This window comes from Cricetulus griseus, chromosome 4 (genome assembly GCF_003668045.3).
Source record: "Cricetulus griseus strain 17A/GY chromosome 4, alternate assembly CriGri-PICRH-1.0, whole genome shotgun sequence".
Taxonomy (NCBI): domain Eukaryota; kingdom Metazoa; phylum Chordata; class Mammalia; order Rodentia; family Cricetidae; genus Cricetulus; species Cricetulus griseus.
This window is the reverse complement of record NC_048597.1, coordinates 127,251,267-127,267,167: the sequence shown is the minus strand read 5'-3', so window position 1 is coordinate 127,267,167 and position 15,901 is coordinate 127,251,267. Positions and strand designations below refer to the sequence as shown.

Below are 15,901 nucleotides of genomic sequence, written 5' to 3'. Positions count from 1 at the left end.
CCTTCTGATTTTTGAGTGATTGTACGATCAGCTTTAATGTCTGGATTCTGCCGGCATCCCTTTGTACCATATCAGTTTCAATGACGAAAGTACAAAAAAAGTACAAACTACTACTCAAAAACTTATTTTGAGTACTGTTAGTAACATAAATACCTCCTAAAATTTTTCTTATAATTTTATATCAAACCAAATCATTTGCCATCAGTTTTGTTAATACTGGGAATGCACTTGCCTGGCAAGTGTGAGGCTCTAGATTCAACAAACAAGCAAAAATAAATAAAAGAAAGAGGGATAGGGAGACTTCTATGCATGTATGCATTGTACTAATTCCAGCATCAACAATACAATGACAGTTCAGAAAATAATGAACTAGTGACTGAGGTTAGGGTTATTTTTATAGTTTGATTTAGGTGTCAAGGACAGGTGGGCTCAAATTGAACATTTCTAGGTAACATTTAGGGAGTGGGGCTGGGGTAGATACTTTAGACAACTGTGGACAAGGACAAAGTTTGAAGTCATTTAATTAAAAGACCAAGTGGTAATAAGCTCCTTTGTTACAGTACATTACATATGGCTCTTATACAGAGTAAAATGGATACCAGGAGGTCAGTTGTTCACACCAGCACCCAACTCAGGTGAATAGAGAAACAAGGCTTTACTTGCTGGCACTTAGATTGTAATTCCTTACATGCAGTGTGTTCTTTGGTAAACTGTTCATGTGAAATTTAAACATAGCACTAAAGTCAGACTTTAAAACTTGCCAATTATCACTAAGATAAAATAGAGTAATAGTTTCTAAAATGTCTTCTGTGATGTTAGCGATTAACACACAAATGTAAATTAGTCTGAAGGGTGTGGAATGTTCTTTGAATTCCTGGATGACAGATACTGCTTTGTCCCCTCATCCCCCCAAAGCACATATATAAGGCATCATTTCCTAACTGCTGTTGAAAATACCCTAGTTACAATGTCAGCAGCAATTTTTAACTATTGATATGCAGTAATAATCTCAAAACAATGGTTTTTACTGTTAAATACCACAAAAATTGAGAAATCTGAGAAGGGAGTAATTTGATCTGACATTTACATGAAGGCCCAGACATATGCTCTTGGGTATTAGAACAGCTGCTCTTTCTTTTCTCCCACCTAGAGATCTTACCAGGTGCTTGGTTTTTAAGACATTTTAAAATTAAAAACGTGTCCCCACTGTGGAAATAGGACTCCAGTACTTTAGTATTCTTTGGGTGACTTAAGTTAGTGTCATACTTTAATTACAAATGAAATGATTTCCATTGTCACCTGCACCAGACATTTCCAAACTCATCTAAGAGAGACTTGAAATAAATACAGCATCTGAAGGTTTCTCCCATAGATGGGTTTAAAAACATGGAAGGCTTTCTACCCGTAAGGTGCTGTAATGTCAAGTTCCTGGCAGTGAGGCCCTTGACCTAATAGTCCTTTCATACAACAGTTTGAACAGGAGTCACACACTGTGCAGGAGAGCTGGCTCTCTCTGAGGAGGAGGTTGAGCGGTTGGAAATTTCTCTTTGAAGTTCTTCTACTTTTCTCTGAAGCTCTGCTCTTTTGGCAAGAAGTTCTTTGTATCTGTTGTGGATGGGTTCCTGCAAGAGCAAACAAAATTACTGTAATAGGAATCCCAGCCAAACAAGATCTTAACCATTCGTCTGGCTTTGTGACACCGAGTTCCTCAGTGGAATTAAAGCAAGGTTTTATTGTCATCACTGATCTTTCAATGTCTTTACGTTTCTGGAAGATGCTACTTTACAAATACATCATCTAGCTAAAACTCTTCAGAACTGTGGACCTGCTGTTTTTAGGCTTTTATAAAGTTATTTTCTTCAGGATGTGTGCACTTGGGAAAGTCTCCTGTCTTATGCAGTGCTTCTGTGACTCTGTGGATTGTAATTACTAATGGACAGAGAGAGTGTGACAGACCTAGTAGAGTTATACTGTATATTGTAGATCTGTACCTGTGGTTTCATTCGGGGGTTCCACCTTATGTAATATCCTACCCAGAGTTCAAGGTGGCGCATGCTGGCTACTGGGTAAAGGACATGATTGGAGTAGCTTCCATAGAGAGGATTGGTGAAATCTTCCAGCTGGCTGTTTATGTAGGACCATAATGACACTGTCCTCTTAGGAAGATTCTGCAAGAGGAAAAAACTGGTAAAGATTCCCCACCACATCAGCAGTACTTGTGTACTGTGTGATTATTAAAGTCAACAATAGAGGAAACTAACTGCTAATAGACCTACTTTGATGGAAATGAACACAGTTAACATGAAATGCCCAACAGTTGTATTTGCAGATTGAAAAACACTGGTACATAAAGTGCCTCAGTGCTGGAGATAGGATCAAAATTTATCCACATTGGGTAGCTCAAAACATTAGCTGCAGGGCATCTAATATCCTCTCTGGTCTCCCATGCACAAACACACATGCCCATACACAAAAAATAAAAGTGCTCCATATGTTTAAAGCAATACTATTCACAACAACCAAAATAAAGAACCCAAAGGAAGATTGATTTGAGACAATGGAAGATTATTTGACCATGAAGAAAAGAAAGTACTATGACATAAATGTTGAAAAGATAATGCAAGGAGCTAGACACAAATTTCACATGGTGAATGACAGTGCATAATTCCTGAGAAACCAGGTTAGTATCTACCCAAACCTGAGAGAATGTGGATAGACAGGTATGGGTGACTGGTGTGATGAAAATGCTCTAAATTTTGATGGTTCCAATTCTGTGGCTATACCATTAAATTACCACTTTAAAAGAGGGCTTATGGTATTTAAATTACAGCTAAGACTTAAATCAAGGGGGTTTCTCAAAAGTGATAGTAATTAGAACACTGCAGTGCTCTATTGGTGATTATCTAGTACCACGTAACATATGGAAAGCCTACCATGCACAGAAATACATTCACTGTAAGATACAATACCTGCAAAGTACAGTCTAAGAAGCACTTAATTTTCATCTACTTGCCTGCTTTACAGAAATAAGAATGAACATGCATATTAGTGAGTAACATCTGAACCTGGTAGCAAGGCTTTTCAGTGTGAGTACCCTTATTTTCTGACAGTTTTTAGGATGAACATTGATGTGCATGGAGGGAACTACCAGTACCACCAACAGTGATGCTTCTACAGAGTGGTTCTTTTGTTTGTTTTTGTTGTAGCAGGATTGAACCCAGCACTTCACAGCACTAGGCAAGCAGTCCATCACTGAACTCTACATCTCCAGCATCCTCTTTTCTTCAGACGTCTTTTGAGATGGGATCTGTTTAAAAAGGCTGGCCTCAGATTTGTGATCCTTCTACCTTACCCTCTGGAGTATCTGGGATTATAGGTGTGATTTTCTCACCCCCACACTTCACGGATGGAAGTATATACTAGTATATCTTGTGAGATACAAAAAACCAAATACCAGAGTAAGAGCCAGAGCTATACCTTACCTCCTTCCCCCTCTGCTGTTCGCTGTTACAGAGGAATGTCCCAAATAAACAGCTGTACAAGTGGTCCAGGATGGTAATGAGGAAATATTCATTGAATTCAAACGCAGTAGGGAACTGCAAAATTGAGCACACAAATTTAAGACATTTTTCAGGGATAATTATCCCTGTCGTGAGTAGATCCTCTGTAATAATACTTAGACAGATTTGAAACTACCTAAGCATTTGTGGCATGTTTTCCTTTGCAAGGTAGAGTTTCTCTCATGCAGCAAGTATTGAGTGGACTTAATGCTGGTTTTGTGTCTGCTCTGCCTTGACCCTATAGTTGCCAGCCACTGACTTATGACTTGGAGCAATTCTGATGAGTCTGGTCTTCCATGTTTATTAGTTTTCATCACATCTTATTTCTAAGAATTAAAAATAACAAATGTGTTTGGCAAATGCCATCACTATATACACAGAAGTAAGTAACTGTGCAGCTATGCAGTCAACTTACAAGTCAACCTATTTATCTTGTTGAAGAACAGGTCCTTGTAATTCACAATTGGCAACATCAGTCCAACACAGAATTCACCCCTATACAAGCTTCAGTGGGTATCTTAATTTTATACAATCCAATTTTGGAGGACCAAAGGAAGAATTAAATTACAGACCACCAAAAGGTAGTAAAAGGCTTAATTTAATCCACCCTGTTATTATTTCAAAATCATTCAGAAACATACTTGTAAATCTGAATAGTTTGTGAAAAATTCCACAACAACCTGGAAAATACTGTCTTGGTATTTTAGAAAAAGTTCCTGTCAACTAAAATCTATGGAGACATGTAGTTTACTGCTAATGCTTGTTTTGCTAAGTAATTAAAATGCTGATTAAATTAACTTTCAACTTCTGGTTTTTTTTTTCCCCCTTCTTAGTTTAGAATTAAATTTCTAAAAAATGTCTCCCCATCCTACCCAAACAGCACTCTAGTCAGTCACAGCTCCCAGGTTATACCTAGTGACCTTGGTGGATCCTACCAATCAGACAGCTGGGTCAAATTCTTGCCTTATTTATCTTACTGGTATGTCTCCAGTAACAAGAACTATGCCTTCAGGCTTAACCCTACTCCTGAAACCATTTTCAAGACCCTGCAGCCCCGTTTCCTATTGTAAAACCAAGTGTTATCTTCTAGTACCTTTCAAGACTGGTCAGTTTACCCAACTACTTCAAAGGCTGTTACAGGGTTCTAACAGCTCCACATTGAGAAGGGGCCAAGTGATCGCTGCCTTGATACTCTGTCCAAATACTTCTTTCTTTAAAACAGCTAAAAGGACTCAAAATAGTGTCTGGTTCCGACTGGAATCAATGTAGCTCGTTTCTTCATCTTCCTTAGCAAAGTATACAGAGCTTTCAGTGAGCAAAGGACTATTATTATACAGGAGGAATCTTCATTTTTATCAGTTCCCCTGGTTGCGATGCTACTAGTATCAAGCTCTTTATTCATATTAAAACTTCTAAAAAGTTTTAATGCCCAACAGTAACAGCTGTTATCACTGGGAATTCTACCCAAGAATCACAAGCCAAACAGTGATCAAGTTTCCCCACTTTGAGCTTAGAGATGTGTGAGAAGGGTATTAATAGATGATGCGTTACCTGTCTTGTCATCTGCCAGACACAGTCAATAAATTGAAGGAAAACAGGTGATCTGTCTGCATCTGCATGGTTCTTATCTCCATGGCCAACTCTCTGAAGCAAAGAATGAAATGTCACATGTAAGATATTTTACTTAGTAGAATCTTATTTTCTAAAAGTATAATTTGGTCAGTATTTTTAATTTCCTCAAAACTGTCACATTGCTACTTAAATGAAACCCAGATTCTAAAACAACAGAGGAGCCTTAGAGCCCAGAGTTTTGTTCTAGAGATTTAACTTCCTATGACAAGATATTCGTTATGAAAGGTCACTGGGACAAAAAGCACCTCCTAAGAAGATAGCTACATTAGCACAAATCTCAAGATCTTTCAGAAGTACTTGGATCTGTTTTTCACACAAATGGGTTCCCAACCATGCAACTGAAAAATCCCAAAGCAGGGATTCATTTAAAAAGTGGGGCATAAAAGTTCTGGGGCAGGTTTCCATGTAAAAAAAAAAAAAAAATACAGTCATACTGCTAAGATGTTGTTTTGGTTCACCTTTCCCAGTGAGTAGCACTGGTACTCGTGCAAATGCATACTGCTGTTGGTTGTCAAGCTAGGCTGTGGTGATGGGCCACAGTAGACTGTATGTATTCTATCCTGCCAGATGCTCACAACTGAAGGTAGAAAATCAAGTTTTCTTAGAGGGTATTATTGGCAAAGCAAGAAAAATTAACAAGTCTTATCTATGAGTAAACATTTTAATCTCATGACAAAATGGAAAAGGTATACAATTTTCGATTATCCTATGCATCAGAATGGAAGGATATAACATTTTAATGTTAACTATGGCTCTCATAAGACTTGAATATGTGATGGATTTTTTTCAAAAATATACAGTTTGTTTTCCTTAATGTAAAAGACTATGGATAGTATTTGGTGCTAATAATTTGAAGATCAGAGTTTCAGTAAACTTTTGCCTTATCCACTTATCTGATAAAACCACATACATATGCCTCTGAATCAGTAGAATGAAACAATAAATCAGGAGGCTCTGTATAATCATGAGTTAGTGTGTTTCACATAACCAATATATACTGTTACAAAAAACTATAGAAAATGTAGGAGACTAAAAGAATTCAGGGGAGACAAGACAAAGATATGTTTTGTTTTGTCTTTTTCTGGATTCTACAACAAACTTATTATTTGCTACATTTTAACAGATTTCAAAACAACCATAATTCTCTAAATGGGCTCCTATGAGACTACCTACATAAGGTTTTCCTCATAAACTTCAACAGATTGTCAGTAGCATGCCTTCTTGACTGGTTTTTATTTTAAAAAAGAAAAAGGAGCCCATTAATAGTGCAACTAGAAAGAATGGAAAATGGGTGACCAGAGCAAGCAATCAAGGAGTTTATGGTTTTGAAACACATGACATTTTTTTTGGGGGGGGGGGTTGAAACAGGGTTTCTCTGTGAAATAGTCCTGGCATCCTGGAACTCACTCTGTAGACCAGGCTGGCCTCAAACTCAGAGATCCACCTGCCTCTGCCTCTGAGTGCTGGGATTAAAGGCGCGCGCCACCACTGCCCCAGCAACACATGACACTTTTAAGGAAGAAATTTTTTTAATTTCTTAAAAAATGGGAAAGTGTGAGGCACTGAGGGAGATGCCTCAGCTGCCTAGTTTTGCTTGACAGTTGACATTCAAAAAGAGGCAACCAATTTCAAGTTCTAGTTCTTTAAAATTACCTATAAACACTGCTAGTAAACAGTGTTTCGAAGGAAAGACTAATAATATTAAAGAGCACCTATGCAGATGCCAGGACCCATCTCCTCAGTGCCTTCCAGGCCTCTAATGCTCTGGCTTCTCCCTCCTCTAGACTCCAGATTCCTGCCTTGGTTATTACTCATTCTTAACCCAGACATCTGCTTATCCTACTTCTCCTTCCTGGGAACAGGACCCCAGTGTTCACTCTGATTCCAATACAATAACACAGATGGATAACATGAGGAAGACAGAGATCCACAAGGTAAAGTGTTCCCATGTTTCCTGATTCCAATACAGCCTTGAGCAGATTTAACATCCCACTGAAGAATGCCCTGAGTCCAAAGCATAGTACAAGGAAGCAAAGGCAATTATGTTTTCTCTTTTCAAGGAGGACATAATTCCATTTCACTAAAGAACTGAGAGAAGCTATGGGTACCACACTTGTAGAGAGCCATTAGTAATACTGGTGGACAACTGGGATGGGGAGACAAAGCCCATCAAGGATGTTCATTCGGAAAAGCTGAAGCTTATGGGTGATGTGGGGAGACAGCTATGGTCAAATATCTGAAAAATAAAAGGAACACTTTTCATTTGTCTCCAGAGGGAGGGTTGGAACAATAGGAAGCAGGAAACTTCATTTCATTATCACAAGGAAATTCCAGCAGGAGTCTTAAGTGGGACTGCTGGCCTCAAGAAGGGGTGTATGCTTATTTCTGGACATGAATCTAAACACTAATTTTGTAGGTACAACTTAGATGTTTTAGGTATATACTTTGAATTCATGGATAAACATTTTAATCCAACTAACAACACGTTTTCAGCACCACCTAATTTAGAAATACACAAAACAAAAAACAACAAAAAACCAGTCCCAGTGGGACAGACAGAAAACTCTAGTTGCTCAGACACTGAGGCTAGAAGATCACAAGTGGAACTGTAAGCTGCATTTAGGGGTCAGCCTTGGAAACTTGGCAAGATCCCATGTCTCAAAATAAAACTTCTCTTTCTTTTAAAGTGGTAGAGTGCTTCTCTAGGTTGTATACATCCCTGTGTTTAACCAGAAGTTCTAAATAAAAAACTTGGAACAACACAGGGCTCAAAATTTTGCAATTTCCTTAAGAGAATCTGTAAAACTTTCCAAATTTATGGAAAGAATAACTAGGGAGGTAGATTTTAGTCTAAAGATGTTCAATTTTTATTTCTATGTACATGAGTATGTGCACATGAAGACTGACACCAAAAGGCTAGTGCCAAATCCTCTAGCTCTCGTTACAAGCGCTTGGAAGCTGCCTAATCTGAGCCCTGGGAAACGAGCTCAAACCCTCCACAAGAGCAAATGTTCTTGACCATTGAAACCCCAGATTTTTTTACTCTATTATTTTAGTTAATAATTTTTTAGACCCTGAACTACATTAGCAACATTATATGTAACTGAATTAGTAACTGAACCACTGTCCTTTTCATTCAAGGCCAAAGGGAAAGCTAGCAATACTTTATGCTCCATTTGGAGGGACAGCACCATGGCCATTAGTAACAGCTGAATTTCTAGGTAGAAACCACAGAAGAGACAAGGTCATATGCCTAAACCAACCTGGGTTCAGATGGCAATACATTAAGAATATACTAACACTTTACCAAATACAGTGCTCTCATGACTTCACTCTGCTAAATAAATGGCCAATTTTTTCTCTCTCGTACAAGATGTTTGTGAAACATTAAAAATGAATGTGCTGGATAGATCATTAAGTATTTACTACAAAAACACCAAAATCTGAGTATTTACCACAAAAACACCAAGATCTGAGTTTGGTCCCAACACCTAAGTAAAAGTTAGGCATAATATGCATACCTATAGTCCTAGCATGGACAGGCAGAAATGGCAGATCTCTTAGTTTTGCTGGCTAGCTGTGAACTCTGGGTTCAGTGAAGGACCGTGTGTCTCTAAATAGTAAGGTAGATAGTAACTGAGGAAGAAAACCAACAACCCCTAGCCTGCACACAAATGTACATGCCCACATGAGCACATGATAAAATGAAGGTTCTTTACTTACTAGTTGGAATCGATGTCCAAAGCTTAGCCACTCTTTCTCCACGAGGACTTCAAATCCTCGAATTGTTCGATAGTATCCGTCTAGCATGAGCATGGCCAGGGAAGTGAGCTGAGCTGTGCGATCCCAGCCATCACTGCAGTGTACCACTACAGATGTCTTCCCTGATTCTACCTTGTCAGCAATCCTAAGAGCCCCTGCAAGAATGAGCTGGAAACAAGGTGTAAAATGAAAGTCTAATAAAAAATGTTAAACACGTCTTAAAAGAAACTAATATAGTTCTGTTACATAGAACTGCCTCAGCCAGGTGTAGGTGGCACATGCCTTTAATCCCAGCACTCAGGAGGCAGAGGCCAGCCTGGTCTACAGAGCCAGAGCCAGGATAGGCTCCAAAGCTACACGAGAAACTCTGTCTCGAACCCCCCCCCCAAAAAAAAAAAAACTACCTCAGTCACATGGCAAGAAGCATCAATCAACAATAAAAAGGATGCAGATGCCAAGGGTCATGCCTATAATCCCAGGAGTCACAGGTGGAGGGCTGCTTGGACTTCAGAGTGAGAACTTGTTTCAAAAACAGTCAAATAAATGAAGAATGGCATATAAGTTGAGTAGGGGTTGAGAACCTAAGAGACTGGAAATGGATACAATGTGCGAAGACTGTCAGAAGTGAAAGACACTGTCTCTTGAGTATGGACAGAATTCAGATGGAAGAGGAAAACAAGAGGCAGCAGAAACCCATGCACAGCATAGGATGCAGCTCCTTCAGACCCGAGTGTGCACAGAGCCACTGGCTCCACTACTCAGCAGGTCCTTCCTGCTGATTTCAGTTACAAGAGCCAAGGCAAGCAAAGGAGTGGAGGCTTTGAGAAGGAGTAGCAAATACACACCTTAATGTGTTCCAGCCAGTGTGTAGATTCCAAATTAGACAACCAGTGAGTTTCCTCAATGTTGGGGTACACAATCTCCTTAAGCTTTCGTAATGATTCTCTCATAACATGAATATTGTGAATATCCAAAAAAACAAGTTCTGCATTTTGATAGGCATCTTCACTTTCATAACCTCCCCCTTTTGCCTGCAAAAGGGCACAAATCACAGAAAATCATAAATGAATGAGTAGCCATCTTTTGAAGACATCCATTACAAAGTTCCATAAACTATCTAAAATAGGATGGACATTGCTGAGGATAAGGATAGCAGGAGTAGCTCAGGGTCACTTGTAATAAACACACACTCATACCATTTCTAAAATGGAGTCTGTGCTAAGCCTATGTGATCAGTTTGTTTATTCTGAATCATTTCAAAGCACTTCAGCATTGTAAAGAAAACTTTTCCTGTGTGTATCAAATCCTATCTATAACTTCTTATGTAGACTTCCCTTCAAACATACTGAAATAATCAAATTATCATTTCTGCATGCAAGAGTCCCATTCTAGACCACCCAAGCTTATTTTCCTTTTCATATCATTTCAGTTAATAATAGAAAAACAAATTCATTGTAGCCATAATGATCTCCAAGTTAGAGTTCTGTTGCTGTGAACCAATACTTGAGGAAGGATTTCCTGGGGAGATTTACTTCACAGTCAGTTCCACAGGTTTCAGTCCACAGGTAGGCCCCACATTTCTGGAGTGTGTTCATCATGGAGAAAGAACATGGCAAAGGAAAATCATTCACACATATCAGCCAGGCTACAGGGAAGAGTAGCAAGAAGGGCAGAAGGCCACCGCTCAAAGGTATACCCCAAGTAGTCCCCTTCTCCCAGCTAAGCTCTACCTGCTATATACTAAACTTTGCAAAATCTAAAATGTAAATAAAAAAATGGATTAACCCATTGGGCAGGTCAGAGCTTTTATCTCTCAAAATGCCCTCACAGAAACAATAGTCCTCTTTTCAATCAAACTGACAAGATTAACTTTCAGTTTGCTTATATTATAAGCAGCTGATTCATTTTAAATTTAACATACAAACAGAGAATCCCACTGACATTTACTATCCTCAAATCTATAAAATAAGAAAATGCATGCTTTTCCAAACAAGCTATAGCTGAAAAATAGAACATAATTTTCCCAAGTTTAATATTAGATTTTATGTTTAAAAAAATCTTCTGTCAAACCGTAAAGCAATGAAGATGGATTTACATTTAGAAAATGCCAGGACATCCTCAGAAGCTCTTGAGATGACAGGTACTGCTCTGGAAAAAGGATGAAGATAATCTCTGCCATGTGGTGAAGATTAGTTGAGGGATAGGCCTATACAAAACCTACATAGCTCCTACTCCCATGGGGGAAGCTATATTTTTGATGTCTTCATATCTGTTGACAGTATCAGAATGTTTCACATATAGTACATAAAAAAATCTTCTGTCTTGCCTAACTCATACATAAAATCACACTTCTTGAAGCCTTATCAAAAAGCAAATTGGGAGTACAGTAGAGCAACTCCACTAATAGGATCGTGACTATGATACCTCTGAATTCAACTCCAAACTAATTTAAAAAATTGTCGGATTTCTAGTCCATGGAGTAATTTGTATTCAACATTATTACAAAAGTAAATGTTGGTAATACTTGTTAACAAAGATGACTTCTGAAGAGTGAAAATGGGTGTTATAGTTTGAACATATGTCACCCATGGGCTTATATTGTATACTTGGTCCCTAGTTGCTAGTACTATTAGGGAGATTGTTGGGAGATGTTTACAATGTGAGGCCTAGCTAGAAGACGTAGGTTTCTCCCAGCATGCCTCAGCGAGTAACTGGCACATGCTCACAGCAGTCCTGTCAGCTGTTCTGCCCCAGGATATAAAAAGTAACTAACAAAGTAACTGTAAGATTGAGGATAGAGAAATTTTCAAAGCAATTTCGTTGCAACGAATTTCAGGAGATGGTAATAGTAGCTACTACAATAGCCCATCACAGAAACAGGAAGAAATACTACAACCCACAGCATGGCAGTACCTACTCTAGAAACCCACTACAGAACGAGGATGGAAATAATACAGAACTCATAGCTACGATGGGCTGTGAATACACTAAAGGAACGGATACTTTCTTATAGTACACTGAGTTATATCTCCGTTAAGTATTTTTTTTTTAAACAGCAACTAGATAGTAAAGCAAAAGATGAAAAGCATTTAAAACTAAACTTGGTAATTAACTACTCTACTGAGTCTCAAACTACCAAGTATAGGCAAGCACAGGGCAGACTACCAATAGTCCCAAAGGTTGACTGCCATCAGTGAATGGAAGGCACCAGACTGCAATGGTCACAGATGACCTTAGTCAGAAGAATGTCCACAAAGTCACATTTCTTCTTTAATCTTAGAAGTATAGTAACCTTACCACAGAGGCTCAACCTTTAGCCCCACCCAGAACTCACCAGGCAGAGGCAGGCAGATCTCTTCACGTTTCAGTCTAGCCTTGTCTCCACAGTGAGAGGCTATGCACCCTAAGCTAAGAGGGGCCCTTCCATCCTGATAGCCAAGTGCTAAGGCCTAAAGTAGGTGTAAAACAACCAACACTATCTAATCTCTATAAATTCCTACCTGTGCAGCCCCTCTCATGTCTGAGAATTAAGAAGCATTTATCCTGATTAATCAAAGGTAAGAGAAGCATCACTTTACAAAAAGAATTCAATCAGTACCTTTAAAAAGTACTATTTTAGCTCAAGTGAATCAAAGTAACAGATTCAACAGTCAGCAGTGGCCCACAGAACAAATGGAACCTAAATCTGAATAAACCTCACGTTCACCTCAGAGATTTGGGAACAAAATAAAAACAGCCCACACTGTGACAGAGTCAGGTGACATGAAAGGAAAAGCTGGATAGGCAAAAGGAGACCACAGATCAAAATCCTAAGACACTGAACAAAATATTCTGGAAGATGAGCTGACATGCAGAGTGCAGAGGTAAACACCTGTGAAATACATAAAGATGTGTGAGGAGTGCAGAGCAAGAAAGTGACTGCCCTTAGGGTACAGGTGGCTCAGTGGGATCCTGGCCACAGGAGCAGTTACAACAGTAATTCATCAAGGTGTGAAAACTGCTCCTCCTATACTTGCTGCAGATTTCCAGAATGAGGTGTAGAGGAGGGAGAGTTGACGACATCAACACTTTGCCCTACCACAGTTGCTGCCTTTCCTTCTCACAGATGACTAAGTCTGATTTTTACTTTTATTCATGGTCAGAATTTAGGGAGGAAAATCAGCACTTGGTGGAGAAAACATCTGACTTCCTGGTTACAGGCTTTATTTATGCATCACACTCAGTAAAATATCAAGAAGAATAACATAAAGAAGAAAGACTATTGGTGATGAGCAGTGTGTTAAACAGTATAATGTAAAATTATGATAAAACATGTCTGTGGATGGTGCCTGTTTGATGTTCACAATGATGTGAGTCTGCTTTTGAAAACTGCCTGTAATTTTGAGCATTCAAATTATTTAATACTAATTGAATGAAACAATTCTGCATTACAAAATCTTTTATAATGAACTTGGTTGTAGTTTTTACCCCAATGAAGGGTATCAGTTTAACTGACAAAAAAGAAATGATAAAAAACAACAACAACAAAAAACCAAACCAACAACTATGCTTTACCACTGCAATGACTTAAGATATCATGGTCCTCCCTCACCTCCTTTAAAAGGGCCATTTGCAAAGGACACCTGGAGTTCACAATGGCCTTAAACAAACTATGCAGATGCAGAATGAGAAATATCCTCCATGAGTTAAGGATGGTCACTCAAGCACCTCTCACAATGGGAGGACAAAAAAAGTCTAATGTTTACTGTGATTATTATCAGACATTAAGAAACCATTATAAGTTTTCAGTGACATAAAATGTGTTAACTTACAAAAATTATTCCATTTCACTTCAAATATTTACAGAAAACTACATATGCCTGGAAATACAAGCAAAACTTAATGATGTTCCAAGTTTTGGGGCATTTTAAAACATTTTCTTCATCTACTTAGCTAAATGCATGAACTAATTTTTCTATAATACAAATGAAATGCAGTCTTGGAAATCATCATCATCATTTCCTCAGTGTAGTCTGACCTCTCTCTGCCTCCATAGGGTCTGACCACTTTTTACCAGGCAACAGCACAGACAAATCTAGCTGGCTTTAGCAACACCAGAGTGACAAATAATTACTAAAAATAAAAAACAAAACAACCCTCACCTTATTGGCAACAGCATTGACACTTGGCCGAGCATCAAATATAAATATTTTGTGAGACTGGGCATTGGAGTCCATGATGGCCTGAAGGTACTTCTCATCCTCTTTGCTGCGTTTCCCACTCACTCCCACCATGGGCTGACTGCAGCGAGTGACTGTGGCTTGACTTTCAGGATGAATCCATGATAAAACCTTAATGACAGGAACATGGTGATATTGCTATCCTGCTTGTAAGTCTCCTAGAGAGCAGACTTCTGGCAGAACAGGCCGAGGGCCCTGGATGCCAGGAAAATATGCCACCATACTTTCTAGTCAACTGTTTTGTAGAGAATTGCCTACTTCCAAATTAGATACTGTTGTAAAACTTATTATTGAAAAATCTTTTCTTAGAAAAAGTACAATAAAACAGCTAAACAAACTCCACTTGTTTTTTTTTATTACTATATCAGTAAAACTATAAAGGACTCGGATTCTACGCTTCTGCCTCTAAAATTATTTCATCTGCTCTTTTGAGACACAGTCATACATACATCATCAATTTGTAGTCTTCTACTCTTTGACTCAGTAAGAAAAAAGCATTTATTGCCATGACTAAAGAATATATAAGATAAAGAATAACCAACACACAGGGCAAATGTTGAGTTAGGAACTAGGCAACTCTGTTTCAACTTTACAGTTTAATTTAGTCTCTGATATCCTCATATAAATGCTATGGCCATTATCATCCTGTACTGAAATGTACCTACAGAGTCTCAAGGCACTCAGCCTACTTACCGGGATCCGGCCCCGTGACCTGAAAGATGCTACTCTTTTTAGCTCCTCATCAGGAATGTTTGCTGGCACAACCAAGAGGGCAGGATATGTGTCACAAAGTTCATAGCGTTCATTTATCTTTGTTATTCTCCAGCTTTCGTTTGGAATTCCCTACACATGACATAAAACAAGAGACAAACTGTCAGCTAAAATAGACACCAGGACAGTAAGCCACTCACCTATCTCCAGTTCTCATATCTTAAAACTGCTCAAATGGTGATGTGGCCAGACTTTTAGGAAGACACATATTTTAATGGGAGGATCTGCATTTTTTCAGGGGGGGGCATCAGATGTAATGTTTAGTAGCCTATTAGTTCATTAAATTCTATCAGAGGGTGTGAACCTAGATGGGGGAGGGAAAGGGAACAGAAAGACAGCAGTGTCCTATTCTCAAAAGAGCCATCAGGTAGTAATAAGGTAACTGATTTGCTGTGGTATATACATAGTATACATTCTCTAGAACCTTCTCTGGTCATTAGTACTCTGTCAGGAGATGATTTTATTTCCCTTCCATTTCTACAAGATATAATTACTGATAAAGAATTAAGCCAGCAAATTTCATTGTACAATCAGGTCACACTATCCTCTAGCCTCCACTTTCACTTTTGAAAAACAATTTGCCATAATGAGAGCCTTTGGTGCCCAGCCCCAAGACCCTCTTCTCAGGGTTCAGGATGGATGTAACAGCAATTGGAGGACTTAGGATATCTGAGGGTGAAAGAATTCTTTCATTATGTGCTTTTCTGAATCAGTCTCTCTATTCTTCTGTTTCTAATTCTCCTGTCTATTTGCAATTCCTCCTAGCTTCTTCCTCCAGCTTCCTCTTCTATTCTAAAAACTCTTCTCCTTACAGGAGCCTTGAAACGATTAAAAAAAAACTTCCAAGAGTTACCTTTCATTGGTCAAAAACACATTCCTAGAGTAAGCAATAAGGAGCTGAGCCATTGCATGGAAACACAAGGTCCCAAGGTCACAGGACCAAGACCATGACCAGAT

General features: G+C 38.7%; 1 protein-coding gene across 6 annotated transcripts in view; it reads right to left on the bottom strand.

Moving 5' to 3' along the window:
* Positions 1-495: 495 nt before the first annotated feature.
* Mtmr2 (myotubularin related protein 2) overlaps positions 496-15,901 on the bottom strand; it is a 56,884-nt gene continuing 41,478 nt past the window's right edge. For 5 of the 6 annotated variants that reach the window (XM_027415133.2, XM_027415137.2, XM_027415138.2 and 2 more), the window contains 8 exons: positions 14,867-15,016; positions 14,096-14,284; positions 9,800-9,988; positions 8,916-9,122; positions 5,112-5,204; positions 3,483-3,596; positions 1,992-2,168; positions 496-1,622 (listed from right to left, as the gene is read on the bottom strand). In XM_027415133.2, the coding sequence (XP_027270934.1) occupies positions 1,461-1,622; positions 1,992-2,168; positions 3,483-3,596; positions 5,112-5,204; positions 8,916-9,122; positions 9,800-9,988; positions 14,096-14,284; positions 14,867-15,016 (1,281 nt within the window). In that variant the 3' untranslated portion in view covers positions 496-1,460. The remainder of the gene's footprint in view (positions 1,623-1,991; positions 2,169-3,482; positions 3,597-5,111; positions 5,205-8,915; positions 9,123-9,799; positions 9,989-14,095; positions 14,285-14,866; positions 15,017-15,901) is intronic. The other variant, XM_027415134.2, reaches the window with a different exon arrangement.